The 16937-nt window shown below is 37.9% G+C and overlaps 1 protein-coding gene across 2 annotated transcripts in view; it reads left to right on the top strand.

Moving 5' to 3' along the window:
• The window catches only part of LOC100401127 (zinc finger protein 679-like), a 59497-nt gene extending 43426 nt beyond the window's left edge, over window positions 1-16071 (top strand). For both annotated transcript variants that reach the window (XM_054255543.2, XM_035299289.3), the window contains one exon: window positions 12508-16071. In XM_054255543.2, the coding sequence (XP_054111518.1) occupies window positions 12825-13841 (1017 nt within the window). In that variant the 5' untranslated portion in view covers window positions 12508-12824 and the 3' untranslated portion in view covers window positions 13842-16071. The remainder of the gene's footprint in view (window positions 1-12507) is intronic.
• Window positions 16072-16937: the final 866 nt, after the last annotated feature.

Raw genomic sequence — 16937 nt, 5'->3', positions numbered from 1 at the left:
CTATCCAGTTGCTTGGTAAATCTTCCTCCATCCCTTTATTTTGAGCCTATGTGTGTCCTTGCATGTGAGTTGGGTTTCCTGGATACAGCACACCAATGGGTTTTGACTTTTTATCCAGTTTGCCATTCTGTCTTTTGATTGGGGCAGTTAGCCATTTACATTTAGGGTTAATGCTGTTATGTGTGAATTTGATCCTGCCATTTTGATGCTAGCTGGTTGTTTTGCCTGTTAGTTGATGCAGTTTCTTCATTGTGTTTACGTTCTTTACCTTTTGGTATGTTTTTGCAGTGGGTGGTACTGGTTGTTTCCTTCCATGTTTAGTGCTTCCTTCAGGAGCTCTTGTAAGGCAAGTCTGGTGGTGATGAAATCACTCAGCAATGGCTTGTCTGTAAAGGTTTTTATTTCTCCTTCACTTATGAAGCTTAGTTTGGCTAGATATGAAATTCTTGGTTGAAAGTTCTTTTTTTTTTTTTAAGAATGTTGAATATTGGCCTCCACTCTCTTCTGGCTTGTAGGATTTCTGCTGAGAGATCTGCTGTGAGTTTGATGGGCTTCCCTTTGTGGGTTACCTGACTTTTTTCTCTGGCTGCCCTTAGCATTTTTTCCTTCATTTCAACTCTGGTGAATCTGCCAATTATGTGCCTTAGGGTTGCTCTTCTTGAGAAATATCTTCATGGTGTTCTCTGTATTTTCTGGATATGAATGCTGGCTTGACGAGGCTGTCTGTCCCTTGTCTGCCTTGCTAGGTTAGGGAAGGTCTCCTGGATAATATCCTGAAGAGTGTTTTCCTGCTTGGATTTATTCCTCTCGTCACATTCAGGTACACTGATCAAGCATGGATTAGGTCTTTCACATAATCCTGTATTTCTTGGAGGCTTCATTGGTTTCTTTTTACTCTTTTTCCTCTTTTCTTTTCTTGCCTTGTTTCATTTCATTGAGTTGATCTTCAATCTCTGATATCCTTTCTTCTGCTTGATCCATTCGGCTTTTAAAACTTGTGTATGCCTCACCAAGTTCTTGTGCTGTGTTTTTAAGCTCCATCCAGTCATTTATGTTCTTCTCTAAATTGGTTATTCTAGTTAGCATTTCATGTAACCTTTCCTCTAGGTTTTTAGTTTGTTTCCATTGGGTTAGAACACGTTCCTTTATCTCAGAGAAGTTTGTTATTACCCACCTTCTGAAGCTTTCTTCTGTCAATTTGCCAAACTTATTCTCCATCCTGTTTTGTTCCGTTGGTGGTGAGGAGTTGTGATCCCTTGGAGGAGGAGAAGAGTCCTGGTCTTTGATGATTTTATTTGTTTTGCACTGGTTTCTTTCCATCTTCATGGATTTGTCTACCTTTGATTTTTGAAGTTGGTGATTTCAGATGGGGTCTCTGAGTGGGCATCCTTTCTGTTGATGCTGAAGCGATTTCCTTTTGTTTTTTAGTTTTCCTCCTAGCAGTCCGGTCCCTCTGCTGTAGGACTGCTGGAGGTCCACTCCAGACCCTGGAAATCACCCGTGGGGGCTGTGGAGCAGCAAGTGTTGCTGCCTGATATTTCCTCTAGTGGCTTCATCCCTGAAGGGTATTCGCCAGATGTCATCTTGAGCTCTCCTATATGAGGCATCTTTTTGGTTATACAGGGATGAGGGAGTTGCTTGAGGAGGCTGTCTGTCCCTTGTCTGCCTGCAGAGGCGCTACTGGGTTGCCAGTGACTCATTCCAGCTGCTGTATTACCTTCTTGTGGCTTTTGTTTACACAGGTATGATTAGAACTGCCTCAGCAATGGCAGACGCCCTTCCCCCCAACAGACTTGACCATCCTGGGTCGAGCTCGAACTGATGTGCTGGCTGCAAAACCCCGAAGTGAGAGGGCTTCAGTTTGCTGATCTTTGTGGGGGTGGGACCTGCCAAGCCGTATCAGCTGTCTCCCTGTTTGCAGCTCTCCCCCTCTTGCCAGGGAGCAGGTAGCTCTGTCCCGCAGGTGCTCTTGGCAATAGTGGAAACTTCCACCCAGATCTGTACTGACAGATGGTGCTGGGCTGGACATGTCTATTGCTTAGATCTGTGCTGGACACGTCTGTCGCTTAGATTTGTGCTGGTAACTCACAGCACTTTCCAGCCCGGCATGAATCTCCTGGTCTGTGGGTTGCAGGGGCTATGGGAGAAGCACAGTATCCGAACCAGAGTGCCAGGGGTGGGGGAAAGTCCTTGATTCTCTGGCCAGTTGCACTTCCTGGGTGAGGCAATGCCCTGCCCTGCCTCTTTTTCCCTTCTTGGGGTGCACCCACTATCCAACCAGTCCCATTGAATTAAACCTGGTACCTCAGTTGGAAATGCAGAGATCACTGACCTTCTGTATCTCTCTCTCTGGGAACTGTGCTCTGGAGCTGTTCCTATTCAGCTCTCTGGGTGGAGGATCCCCTCTCTCCTCTCTTGTTTTGCAATTTTATATTTCTGTCTTTTATACGTTACAGTATGCTTCTTCCCATCAGTTAATTGTTTTTAGTTTATATTTTATATTATAATTCTATTTTGAGATGGAGTATCACTCTGTCACCTAGGCTGCAGTGCTTTGACATGATCTCTGCTCACTGCAAACCCTACCTCCTGGGTTCAACTGATTCTCCTGCCTCAGCTTACCGAGTAGCCGGGATTTCAGGTCTGCACCACCATGCCTGGCTGAATTTTGTATTTTTAGGAGAGACAGGCTTTCACCGTGTTGGCCAGGCTGGTCTCTAACTCCTGACCTCAGGGGATCCTCCCATGACAGACTCCCAAACGGCTGGGATTACAGGCATGATCCACCATGACTGGCCATTTATATTATAATTTTGTAAGGCAATATTCAACTGTACAATTTAAGACAGTGTGAGGCAAAAGTCAAATATGAGTCAGCCATATGTCTGTTCCCAATATAATTAAGTCTGTGTTTATTAGCTTGCATATATACTCCCCCTGTACTGTTTATGACTTGTATATTCTGTTGTTTGGTTGGTTTTTGCTGGTGTTTTATGCTGCCTAGGTGAGTAGTCATAGAAATTATACAAATTTCAATATCTGTTTGTCAACTTAGATTATTTTCGTGTGGGAGAAACACTTGTGATTTGAAGATAATTTTAAAAAGCATCATAGCTCTGTATCTCCTTTATATATTATTATTTATTTCTGAGACAGTCTTGTATTGTTTATTTATTATTTTTTATTGTACTATGGGTTCTGGGGTACATGTGCAGATCATGCAGGATTGTTGCATAGGAACATACATAGCAAGGTGGTTTGCTGCCTTCATCCCCCGTCACCTAAATCTGGTATTTCTCCCCACATTATCCCTCCCCACCCTCCCCACTCCCCGCTGTTCCTCCCCTAGCATCCCTCAACTGACCGCAGTGTGTGATGCTCCCCTCCCTGTGTCCACATGTTCTCATTGTTCAACATCTGCCTATGAGTGAGAACATGCAGTGTTTGGTTTTCTGTTCTTGTGTCAGCTTGCTGATAGTGATGGTTTCCAGATTCATCCACGTCCCTACAAAAGACACAAACTCATTTTGTTACAGCTGCATAGTATTCCATGGTGCATATGTGCCACATTTTCTTTTCTTTTTTTTTTTTAATTTTTTATTGGATTTTAGGTTTTGGGGTACATGAGCAGAGCATGCAAGACAGTTGCGTAGGTACACACATGGCAGTGTGCTTTGCTTTTCTTCTCCCCTTCACCCACATTTGGCATTTCTCCCCAGGCTATCCCTCCCCACCTCCCCCTCCCACTGGCCCTCCCCTTTTCCCCCCAATAGACCCCAGTGTTTAGTACTCCCCTTTCTGTGTCCATGTGTTCTCATTTTTCATCACCCACCTATGAGTGAGAATCTGCGGTGTTTCATTTTCTGTTCTTGTGTCAGTTTGCTGAGGATGATGTTCTCCAGATTCATCCATGTCCCTACAAACGACACAAACTCATCATTTCTGATGGCTGCATAATATTCCATGGTGTATATGTGCCACATTTTTCCAATCCAGTCTATTATCAATGGGCATTTGGGTTGATTCCAGGTCTTTGCTATTGTAAACAGTGCTGCAATGAACATTAGTGTACATGTGTCCTTATAGTAGAACGATTTATAGTCTTTTGGATATATACCCAGTAATGGGATTGCTGGGTCAAATGGAATTTCTATTTCTAAGGCCTTGAGGAATCGCCACACTGTCTTCCACAATGGTTGAACTAATTCACACTCCCACCAACAGTGTAAAAGTGTTCCTATTTCTCCACATCCTCTCCAGCATCTGTTGTCTCCAGATTTTTTAATGATCGCCATTCTAACTGGCGTGAGATGGTATCTCAATGTGGTTTTGATTTGCATCTCTGATGACCAGTGACGATGAGCATTTTTTCATATGATTGTTGGCCTCGTATATGTCTTCTTTCGTAAAGTATCTGTTCATATCCTTTGCCCACTTTCGAATGGGCTTGTTTGTTTTTTTCCTATAAATCTGTTTGAGTTCTTTGTAAATTCTGGATATCAGCCCTTTGTCAGATGGGTAGACTGCGAAAATTTTTTCCCATTCTGTTGGTTGCCGATCCACTCTAGTTACTGTTTCTTTTGCCGTGCAGAAGCTGTGGAGTTTCATTAGGTCCCATTTGTCTATTTTGGCTTTTGTTGCCAATGCTTTTGGTGTTTTGTTCATGAAGTCCTTGCCTACTCCTATGTCCTGGATGGTTTTGCCTAGATTTCCTTCTAGGGTTTATATGGTGCCAGGTCTTACGTTTAAGTCTTTAATCCATCTGGAGTTAATTTTAGTGTAAGGTGTCAGGAAGGGGTCCAGTTTCTGCTTTCTGCACATGGCTAGCCAGTTTTCCCAACACCATTTGTTAAACATGGAATCCTTTCCCCATTGCTTGTTTTTGTCAGGTTTATCAAAGATTGTATAGTTGTATGTATGTTGTGTTGCCTCCGGTGCCTCTGTTTTGTTCCATTGGTCTATATCTCTGTTTTGGTACCAGTACCATGCTGTTTTGATTACTGTAGCCTTGTAGTATAGTTTGAAATCCGGTAGTGTGATGCCCCCCGCTGTGTTCTTTTTGCTTAGAATTGACTTGGCTATGCGGGCTCTCTTTTGGTTCCATATGAAGTTCATGGTGGTTTTTTCCAGTTCTGTGAAGAAAGTCAATGGTAGCTTGATGGGGATAGCGTTGATTCTGTAAATTACTTTGGGCAGTATAGCCATTTTCACGATATTAATTCTTCCTAACCATGAACATGGAATGTTTCTCCATCTGTTTGTGTCCTCTCTGATTTCGTTGAGCAGTGGTTTGTAGTTCTCCTTGAAGAGGTCTCTTATGTTCCTTGTGAGTTGTATTCCAAGGTATTTTATTCTTTTTGTAGCAATTGCGAATGGCAGTTCGCTCTTGATTTGGCTTTCTTTAAGTCTGTTATTGGTGTAGACGAATGCTTGTGATTTTTGTACATTGATTTTATATCCTGAGACTTTGCTGAAGTTGCTTATCAGTTTCAGGAGTTTTTGGGCTGAGGCGATGGGGTCTTCTAGGTACACTATCATGTCGTCTGCAAATAGAGACAATTTGGCTTCCACCTTTCCTATTTGAATACCCTTTATTTCTTTTTCTTGCCTGATTGCTCTGGCTAGAACTTCCAGTACTATATTGAATAGGAGTGGTGAGAGAGGGCATCCTTGTCTAGTGCCAGATTTTAAAGGGAATGCTTCCAGTTTTTGCCCATTCAGTATGATATTGGCTGTTGGTTTGTCGTAAATAGCTTTTATTATTTTGAGATACATTCCATCGATACCGAGTTTATTGAGGGTTTTTAGCATAAAGGGCTGTTGAATTTTGTCAAATGCCTTCTCTGCGTCAATTGAGATAATCATGTGGTTTTTGTTTTTGGTTCTGTTTATGTGGTGAATTACGTTGATAGACTTGCGTATGTTGAACCAGCCTTGCATCCCTGGGATGAATCCTACTTGATCATGATGAATAAGTTTTTTGATTTGCTGTTGCAATCGGCTTGCCAATATTTTATTGAAGACTTTTGCATCTATGTTCATCATGGATATTGGCCTGAAGTTTTCTTTTCTCGTTGGGTCTCTGCCGGGTTTTGGTATCAGGATGATGTTGGTCTCATAAAATGATTTGGGAAGGATTCCCTCTTTTTGGATTGTTTGAAATAGTTTTAGAAGGAATGGTACCAGCTCCTCCTTGTGTGTCTGGTAGAATTCGGCTGTGAACCCGTCTGGACCTGGGCTTTTTTTGTGTGGTAGGCTCTTAATTGCTGCCTCAACTTCAGACCTTGTTATTGGTTTATTCATAGTTTCAGCTTCCTCCTGGTTTAGGCTTGGGAGGACACAGGAGTCCAGGAATTTATCCATTTCTTCCAGGTTTACTAGTTTATGTGCATAGAGTTGTTTGTAATATTCTCTGATGATGGTTTGAATTTCTGTGGAACCTGTGGTGATTTCCCCTTTATCATTTTTTATTGCATCTATTTGGTTGTTCTCTCTTTTATTTTTAATCAATCTGGCAAGTGGTCTGTCTATTTTGTTGATCTTTTCAAAAAGCCAGCTCTTGGATTTATTGATTTTTTGAAGGGTTTTTCATGTCTCAATCTCCTTCAGCTCAGCTCTGATCTTAGTTATTTCTTGTCTTCTGCTGGGTTTTGAGTTTTTTTGATCTTGCTCCTCTAGCTCTTTCAATTTTGACGGCCACATTTTCTTTATCCACTCTATTGTTGATGGACATTTGGGTTGGTTCCAAGTCTTTGCTTTTATGAACAGTGCCACAGTGAACATGCATGTGCATGTGTCAAACGATTTATAATCCTTTGGACATATACCCAGTAATGGGATTGCTGGGTCAAATGGAATTTCTATTTTTAGGTCCTAGAGGAATTGCCACACAGTCTTCCACAATGGTTGAACTAATTTACACTCCCACCAACAGTATAAACGTGTTCCTATTTCTCCACATCCTCTCCAGCATCTGTTGTCTCCAGATTTTTTAATGATCGCCATTCTAACTGGTGTGAGATGGTATCTCAGTGAGGTTTTGATTTGCATTTCTCCAATGACCAGTGATGGTGAGCATTTTTTCATGTTTGTTGGCCTGATACATGTCTTCTTTTGAAAAGTGTCTCTTTCACCCACTTTTGAATGTTTTTTTTTCTTGTAAATCTGTTTTAGTTCTTTGTAGATTCTGGATATTAGCCCTTTGTCAGATGGGTAGATTGAAACATTTTTTCCCATTCTGTTGGTTGCTGGTTCACTCTACTGATAGTTTATTTTGCTGTACAGAAGCTCTGAAGTTTAATTTGATCTCATTTGTCTATTTTGCCTTTTAGTGCCATTGCTGTTGGTGTTTTAGTCATGAAGTCCTTGCCTATGCCTATGGCCTGAATGGTTTTGCCTAGGTTTTCTTCTAGGGTTTTTATGGTGTTAGGTCTAATGGTTATATCTTTAATCCATCTGGTGTTAATTTTAGTATAAGGTGTCAGGAAGGGGTCCAGTTTCTGCTTTCTACACATTGCTAGTCAGTTTCCCAACACCATTTATTGAACAGGGAATCCTTTCCCCATTGCTTTTTTTTTCAGCTTTGTCAAAGATCAGATGATTGTAGATGTGTGGTGTTGCTTCCAAGGCCTCTGTTCTGTTCCATTTGTCTATGTCTCTGTTTTGGTACCAGTAGCATGCAGTTTTGATTACTGTGGCCTTGTAGTATATTTTGAAGTCAGGCAGCGTGATACCTCTAGCTTTGTCTTTGTATTGTTTGTTTGTTTATGAGACAGTCTCATATTACTGATTGTTTGTTTGTTTGTTTGTAGATTTATTGTTTTTGAGATAAAGTCTCACTCTGTTGCCCAGGCTGGAGTCTAGTGGTGCGATCTCAGCTCACTGCACTCTCCACCTCCTGGTTTCAAGCAATTCTTTTGCTTCAGCTCTCTGAGTAGCTGGGACTATAGGCATGTGCCACCACGCCTGGCTAATTTTTTGTATTTTAGTAGAGACTGGGTTTCACTGTGTTTCCTAGCTCAGGCAGTCCTCCCGCCTTGGCCCACCAAAATGCTAGGATGACAGTCATGAGCCACCACGCCTGTTCTATTGTTTATTTTTAATTATCACAAACACATAACTTGAAATTTTCATTCTGAAATATATTTAAATATTCAGTTAATCATGCCAACCAAACTGACATTGTTACACAACATATCTCTAGAATGTTTTCATCTTGCAAAACTAAAACTCAGTACACGTTAAATTACTACCCATTTCCCCCACTGCCTGGCCCTCTACAAACACTACTGTTTTTTCTGTGTCTAATATTGCAACTGATTTAGATATCTCACATAAATGGATTAATACAGTCTGTGTCTTTCTGTGGGTAGCTTATTTTGTTTTGCATAATACCATCGTGATGTATCTTTATTATAGCTGTTAGAATATTTTCTGCTTTAAAAAAAACAAGTAATATGCTGTTATTTTTATATTCCATGTTATATTTATCCATTCATTTGTGGAGGGAAATTCGGGTTGTTCTAATCTATTGGCACTCATTAATAATGCTGTAATCAGTATGGGTGAGCAATAGCACTTCATGTGCTTCATGTGACCATGCATATGAGAGTTTATGTTTGTGCTGCATTATGTTTTATGGGTATAGTTGTTCACCTATATGCCCATACTAGACTGTTTTAATATAGTTTATTATACTTGTTGAAACATTTCCTATTCTTTAAAAACTGAGTAACCTGCCATTATTTTTATATTCTAAATTATATTTATCCATTCATTTAGTGAGGTAATTTGTGTTGCTCTCACCTACTGGCTGTCATTAACAATGCTGTAATTGGTAGGAGTATGCAAATAACTATTCATGTGATCACATATGTGAAAGTTTATATTTGTGCTGCATTATATTTCATTGGCCTAGTTCATTTATGAACACATTTATGCTCATATTAAACTGTTTTAATTGCTGTAGGTTTGTAATTTGTTTTGAAATCAGGGACTGTGATACCTCCAACACTGTTCCCGTTTTTTTTGTTGTTGTTTTTGTTTTTGGGTTTTTTTTTTTTTTTTTTTGAGATGGAGTTTCCCGCTTGTTACCCAGGCTGGAGTGCAATGGTGCGATCTCGGCTCACCGCAACCTCCGCCTCCTGGGTTCAGGCAATTCTCCTGCCTCAGCCTCCTGAACAGCTGGGATTACAGGCACATGCCACTATGCTCAGCTAATTTTTTGTATTTTTAGTAGAGACGGGGTTTCACCATGTTGACCAGGATGGTCTCGATCTCTTGACCTCGTGATCCATCTGCCTCGGCCTCCCAAAGTGCTGGGATTACAGGCTTGAGCCACCGCACCCAGCCACTGTTCCCGTTTTTAAAGATGGTTGGCCACTTCAGTTTGTCTTGAAATTTTATGTGACTTTTGGGTTGTTGTTTCTATTTCTGCAAAAATGGAATGAGACTTTTAAAAGGAATTGCATTGAACCTGTAGATCACATTGGGCAGCGTCGGTGGGCATTTTCCCAATATTAATTATAGCAACTTTTGAACAAGAGAATGTTCAAGCGAGAGTTTCCATGTATTTGTGAATTTTTCACTGTTCTTCTAGTTATTGACTTACACATTCAGTCCATTTTGGTTACAAATAATCTGTAATTTTCTTAACATTTCAATTTTAAGAAACTTTTGACTTCTTTTTGTGGCCCAACAAGTGCCCTGTTGAAGAGAATTTTTATGAGCTATTGAGAAGGGCATGTAACCTCATGTCATTGAGGTGTGATTTCTATGCCTCCATAAGGCATAATTTTCCTATACTGCTCTCAATTCCTCTGCTTTCTTATCAACATTTATTATTTTATTATTCATTACTGAAAGATATTCAAATATTCTTTTACTTATCTGTTGCTTCAAATCTGTTCATATTTGCTTTATATATTTGAGAACCATGTGAGACGACAGACACACACACACATAAATAATGTGTATTATACACACATTTGTCATAGGTTCCAGTGAATGAACCCCTTACTTATTGTTTAATGTCCTTTATGCCTCTTGTGACTTTTGATTTAAAGTATATTTTATAAAATATGATAATTTTTAACTTAAAGTATATTTCTGGTAATATAATTTTGACCTCTCCTGATCTCATTTGATTGGTATCTGCAGAGGATGACTACTTCCATCCTTCCAGTTTTAGTCTCTTTTCATCATTTGATAGAACGTGACTCTTGTAGACAAGCACAGTTGGTTTTGTCTTCTAAATATTTTTATAAATATCTTTATTCAGTGTATGTCTTTTGATTTGGAAGTTTATTCAATCACTATTTAAATAAATTTGTGAAAAAGAAGTACTTACTATTGCTATTTTATTTTGATTTCTTTAGCTTTTTCTTCTTTGTTTTCCTTTGTGTCTTTTTGATATTTATGCTGATATGCTTTCACTGCTTCATTCTTTTCTTTTGTGTATTTATATAGGCATTTTCTCTGTGTATACTTTGGCGATTATATAAAACATAAAGTTACAATAGAATATTTTAATCGCATAAAAATGTAACTTGAGGTGCATACCAAAATTTTTCCTTGTTACATCTGGCCACAACTTCCATGTTACAGATGTTAATTGTATCTTATGTATCCATTGACAGATATTTATGATTATTTCTATGCTTTTATCTTTAAATTTTTAGAGAGTAATTAAAACTTTTGAGCATCATGATGCTAATGCTACAGAATTTTCTTTTGTGTATGTGCACATATTTTTTAGGTAATTACATGTTGTTTTCTAGTATAATTTTTTTTCAATGAAAGTGATTCTTTATGTTAGTTTTCATGTGTGTGTGTGTGTGTGTGTGTGTGTGTGTGTGTTTGTTTTTTGTGGTTTTTTTTGAGACAGAGTCTCACTCTGTTGCCAAGCATCAGGCTGGAGTGCAGTGGCGCAACCTTGGCTCACTGTAACTTCCACCTCCCTGGTTCAAGCAATTCTCCTGCTTCAGCCTCCCAGGTAGCTGGGACTACAGGTGCATGCCACCATGCCCAGCTAATTTTTTTTGTATTTTTATAGAGATGGGGTTTCACTATGTTGGCCAGGATGGTCTCGATCTCTTGACCTCATAAAGTGCTGGGATTACAGGCTTGAGCCACCTCACCCGGCCTATATTAGTTCTTGGAAGGCAGGTGTAGTTTCGATATACTTTTCAGCATTTGGTTTTCTAGGAAGACCTTTTTTTCATTTTGTAGGACAGTTTTGCTAGTTATCTTATCATTGCTTGAAAGTATTTTTCAGCAGTTTGACTGTATCTCACAATTCTCTTCTGGCCTGTAAGGTTTCTGTTGACAAAGTCAATGGTTGTGGGAGAACACTTAAAAAAGACACATCACTTTTCTCTTTCTGCTCTCAAGTTTCTCAGCTTGTCTGACTTTTAAAATTTTGGCTTGCACATGTGTCTTGTTATGGGTTTATTTGTATTGTAGTTGGAGTTTGTTGAGCTGCTTGATTTTTTCACATCTCTTTTTCTTACATTTGAGAATTTCTCAGTCATTTCTTTTTGTATTTTTTTCACCTCCAAATTTGTTTCTTTTACATTTTAACTTTTTGTTTATAATATCATTTTCCTGATTTTGTTTAGTTGTCTAGGTTTCCATTTCACTCACCAAACATTATTCAGGTTATTTGAATTTTTAAAATTAATTTATACATCTCCTGTTTTATAGTTTTTTTCTGTAATTTTTTTAAACTTTTTTGATTGGACCATGTTGTCCTGAAATTTTGCACGCATTATATTCCTTGATTGAGATTTGGACCATAAGAAGAAGCTACGTGTCACAATCTTTATAATGTGGCTTTATCCTTATGGAATCTGAAAGCAATTGTCTGGGCTAGAGATTCTGAAAGCCCCTCAAAACTGTGGTTAGTACGTGTCTGGATTCATATGATTGTTTTTCAGTTAAAGTCCATGTTTCTTCCTTAGAGTCTGCCATCATTTGCTGCACTTTCTAACTCTCTGTAGTGAAGTCTCTCTGCTGCTGTAACAATCATTTACCAGTGGTCTCAGCATACCCAAGCTGTCTTTCCAGTGTATACCACTATTTTTTTTCAGTAGTCTGTTACAGGAGACAGATCTCAAAGCCAGAAGTAAGTATATATTTGTGAAAGGCTTTCTCTTTTAAGGAAAAGGCAAGGTGATGGCAGTTTACTCCTAAATGAACCATGCTGTACTGAAGAGGAGGAAAGATTGCCTTGGGTAAATGTAATAAACTCCTTCCCCTTCTATGTAGCTTTTTGCATTGTCCTCAGCTGAGTACCTGGAAACACTAAACTCATTTATAGAGTTTCCAAACAGGCATTTTAGTCGGCATGTTTCTGTTACATATGTATGTCTATGAAGAAATTAGGGCCTATGGTATTTTGTTACACCATCTTGCAAATATACTTGATATAATTTTATATGTTAGACTTACATAGTGTATTTATCTAAGTCTAGTTTTGTGGTAATTTGTTATTTTTATTTTTTGCAGCTGTGCAGCCTCATTTCAAAGAAGAGCTTTGGCCAGAGAAAGGCCCAAAAGATTTATTGCAAAAAGCCCTACTGAGAAGACATAGAATACATGGATGTGGGAATTTACAATGCAGGAAAGGATGTAGAAGTGTGAGTAAGGTGCAGAAAGGGTGTTATAACAGACTTAACCAATCTTTGTCAACTACACCTAGTAAAATATTTAAGTTTAATAAATGTATAAAAGTCCTTAGTAAATTGTCAGATTTAAATACACATAAAATAAGACATACTGGAGAGAAGCCTTTCAGATGTAAAGAATGTGGCAAATTTTTTCCCATGTTGTCACTCCTGACTCAACATCAGAGAATCCATCCTAGAGAGAATTCCTACAAATGTGAAGAATGTGGCAAAGCCTTCAAATTGTCCTCAAACCTCATTGAACATGAGAGAATTCATACTGGAAAGGAACTCTACAAATGTGATGAATGTGGCAAAGCTTTTGTACAGTCTGCAAGCCTTATTATACATAAGAGAATTCATACTGGGGAGAAACCCTACAAATGTGATGAGTGTGGCAAAACCTTTAAGAGCATCTCATACCTGAAAAAACATAAGAGACTTCACACTGGGGAGAAACCCTACGAATGTGATGAGTGTGGCAAAACCTTTAAGATCATCTCATACCTGAAAAAACATAAGAGAGTTCACACTGGGGAGAAACCCTATGAATGTGAGGATTGTGGCAAAACCTTTAAATGGTTATCACCCTTTACTAGACATAAGAGAATTCACACTGGAGAGCAACCTTCCATTTGTAAAGAATGTGGCAAAGCCTTTACACAAGCCTCATGTCTTAATAGTCATAAGAAAATTCATACTGGAGAGAAACCCTACAAATGTGAAGAATGTGGCAAAGCCTTTACGTGGTGCTCAGGCCTTACTAGACATAAGAAGACTCACACTGGAGAGAAACCCTATAATTGTGAAGAATGTGGCAAAGCCTTTAAATATTCCACAAGTCTTAATCAGCATAAGAAAATTCATACTGGAGAGAAACCCTACAAATGTGAAGAATGTAGGAAAGCCTTTAAGTGTCATTCATCCCTTACTAAACATAAGAGAATTCATACTGGAGAGAAGCCCTACAAATGTGAAGAATGTGGCAAAGCCTATAGGTGCTCCTCAAACTTTCAAAAACATAAGTTAAGTCATACTGGAGAGAAACCCTACAAATGTGAGAATTGTGACAAAGCCTTTAGATGGTTCTCAAACCTTACTAGACATAAGATAATTCATACTAGAGAGAAACCTCACATTCCCAAGGAATGTGGCAAAGCCTTTAAACAGTCCTAACACCTTAATGGATGTAAGAATATTCACACTGGAGAGAATCCTTGTAGATGTGACGAATGTGGCAAAACCTTTAAGCGGCTCTCACACCTTACTAGACATAAGAGGACTCATACTGGAGAGAAACCCTATAATTGCGAAGAATGTGGCAAAGCCTTTAAATACTCCTCAGACCTTAATGAACATAAGAAAAGTCATACTGTAGACAAACCCTACAAATGTGAAGAATGTGGAAAAGCCTTTAAGTGTTGCTCATCTCTTATTGAACATAAGAGAATTCATACTGGAGAGAGACCCTACAGACATAAAGAATGTGATAAAATCTTTAACTGGGCCTCCAGCCTTCGAAAGCATATTATGATTCATACTGGCAGGAAATCTTACATATGTGAAGAATGTGGCAAAGCCTTTCAGTCTTTCTCAAGCCTTTATAATCATAAGGGACTTCATTGAGAGAAACTCTACAAACCTCAAAAATGTGACAAATTTTAATCCAGAACTCAAACTCTTCTAAACATAAATCATAATGGAGAGGAATCATTATAGAAATGTGATAAATGTTACATAGCCTCTAAATGGTTGTTACATATTACTGTACAAAGGAGCATTCATACTGGAGAGTGCCCCTACCAATACAAAGAAAGGGATATTGCATTTAGCCAGTACTCACACCTTGTAGTACATGAAAGCAGTTACACTTGAGAAATATTGTACAAATACAAAGAATGTGGCAAAGCCTTCAACATCTGCTTAAATCCCACTCAACTTTAAATAATTCATACTTGATTAAAGCTTTATACATGTAACTCGGACATTTTAGAAAATACAAGCCTTTAAAGTAAATGAGAATATTGATTCTGAAGATAAACGTTAAAACTATAAAGAGGGTGCAATCATTTTACTTTGATCACAGATTTTATTTTACACATATTTTATGCCAGAAGAAAACCCTGAGGAAGCTTCTAAAACTTTGTTAAACAACAGAAAATTTGCATTGGAGAGAAACCCTACAAATGTAATGAATGTGGAAAAACATTTGTTCCAAAACTACAGCTTAGACGAATGAAAAATACAGCTCAGACAGATGAAATACCCACATTCCCACATTCGACAAAATCAGAGTGTTCTGTATAGAAAATAATCCAAAGCTAAAACTGTTATATAAATTAATTTTAAAAGGAGATTAATTTTGAAAAGATATATCTACATTCAAAGTATATTCTTTTTTCATTGAAGTTTCGAATTTTCCATTGAATATTAGAATTTTTGAAAGGCATATATTGATCCAATTCAGCTTTCAGATACCTTCATGCTTTCCCTTTATTCCTGTTATTCATATAAAAACACTGAACCAACAACTGTTGCCACACTGGAGCTATGAGAGGTTATCTTGTATTAGGTGGGCACCATTCATGAACTATGCCATGGATGAGGGACTACACTGAAATCCAAGATCCATGATGAAAATCTAAGTGGAGAAGTTCTTTTTGGTTGATGTAAGCCTTGTAAGGGATGCATGAGGTAGATGGTCAGAGTAACATTTATCTGCATTTTAATGAGAAGGAAACATTTCACATTTTTGTAGTAAATTGTTTTACCAATTGCAGTTTTATGTGATACACTGCAGTTAGTGTGGAGACACTTTTTTTGAGATTATTTGTGAACTTAATTTGTTTTGAATTAAAAGTTTCTTTAATGTATTATGACTACAAGGCATGTAATGAAGTGTTATCTGGCCACCAACATTAAACTGTCCTATCTTACTCAAAGGTGCAAAAGACGATAACAATATATTATTTGGTTACACAGAGAAGTGATATCTCCAGTAATCCCAGTTGCCAGTGGTTTTAAATTACAAAGAACTTGAAGAATATTGCTCCCATAGGTTGTATTTGTATTTAAAGGTAAAGTTATTTTGAATTTTTGTGAGTATGTAGTTGATGTATATATTTATGAGCATATGAATCAGACTGTTCTGTATATTTTGTTATAGTCATTTTGATATATTTTGAGGTATATTTTGATATAGTCATTCCATGTGTACTAATCTCATCAGAGTAAAGGAGATATGTATCACCTCAAGCATTTACTCTTTGTGTTACAAACAATTCAGTTATACTTGTTATTTTTTAAATATACAACTAAATTTTTGTTGACTGCAGGGTTACTATGATCATAATGAAAATAGTTCAATTAAAATCTATGTATTTTTGAATCCTGAATATTAACAAAATTTGTAGTGTATTTTTATTTGAACATGTGTCCTCTCTGCCTAAAAACATATACACATATACAGACTTTTAGTTTTGATTTATATAGAGTTAAATGTACAAACACGTAACTCTAAATATAATCTTTAGATATAAGAGAATTATGAGGCAAGTAATTGTGCTCATGTGCATGTGTGTTTACCTATTTTGAAAAGAAAAGAATAATGAAAGAAAACAGTTTTCATAGCATTGATAATTTACTAGAAAACTAATGGTATGAATTGTTCATGTGTCCCCAGCCAAATCTCATGTCTAATTGTAATCCCCAGTGTTGAAGGAGGGGCTTTGTGGGAGATGATTTGTTGAATCATGGGGACTTTGTTCACCTTGCTCTTCTCATGATAGTGAGTGAGTGCTCATGAGATCTTTTCAAAAAATGTGCAGTGCTCACACCTTCTCTTTCTCTTTTTCTTTCTCTCGCCCTGTACATTGTGCCTCCTTCCCCTTGCCTTCTGCCATAATTGTAAGTTTCCTAAGGCCTCCTAGACCATGTGTTCTGTACAGCCTGGGGAACTGTGAATCACTTAAACCTCTTTTCTTTATAAATTAGTCTGTCTCAGGTAGTTCTTTATAGCAATATGAAAACAGTCTAATACAACTAGCAACTTTAAAGATTCTCAGAGCAAATTTGTATTGTATGTTTTGCATTGCACTTATTTTCATAAAATATTATGGCTCATGATTCAGAATCTGCCCATACAAATTATCTGTCATTATTTCCATGCCACTCATGCTAGAATTATAATTTTTTTTCTGTAATATAATTGTTTAGTGAAGTATTCTTTATGTGGACTGGCCAGGGATTATAAAAACAATTTTTATGAAATTT

Source organism: Callithrix jacchus, chromosome 5 (genome assembly GCF_049354715.1).
Source record: "Callithrix jacchus isolate 240 chromosome 5, calJac240_pri, whole genome shotgun sequence".
NCBI lineage: Eukaryota > Metazoa > Chordata > Mammalia > Primates > Cebidae > Callithrix > Callithrix jacchus.
The sequence above is the reverse complement of the archived record's forward strand: the minus strand, read 5'-3'. Positions and strand labels throughout refer to the sequence as shown.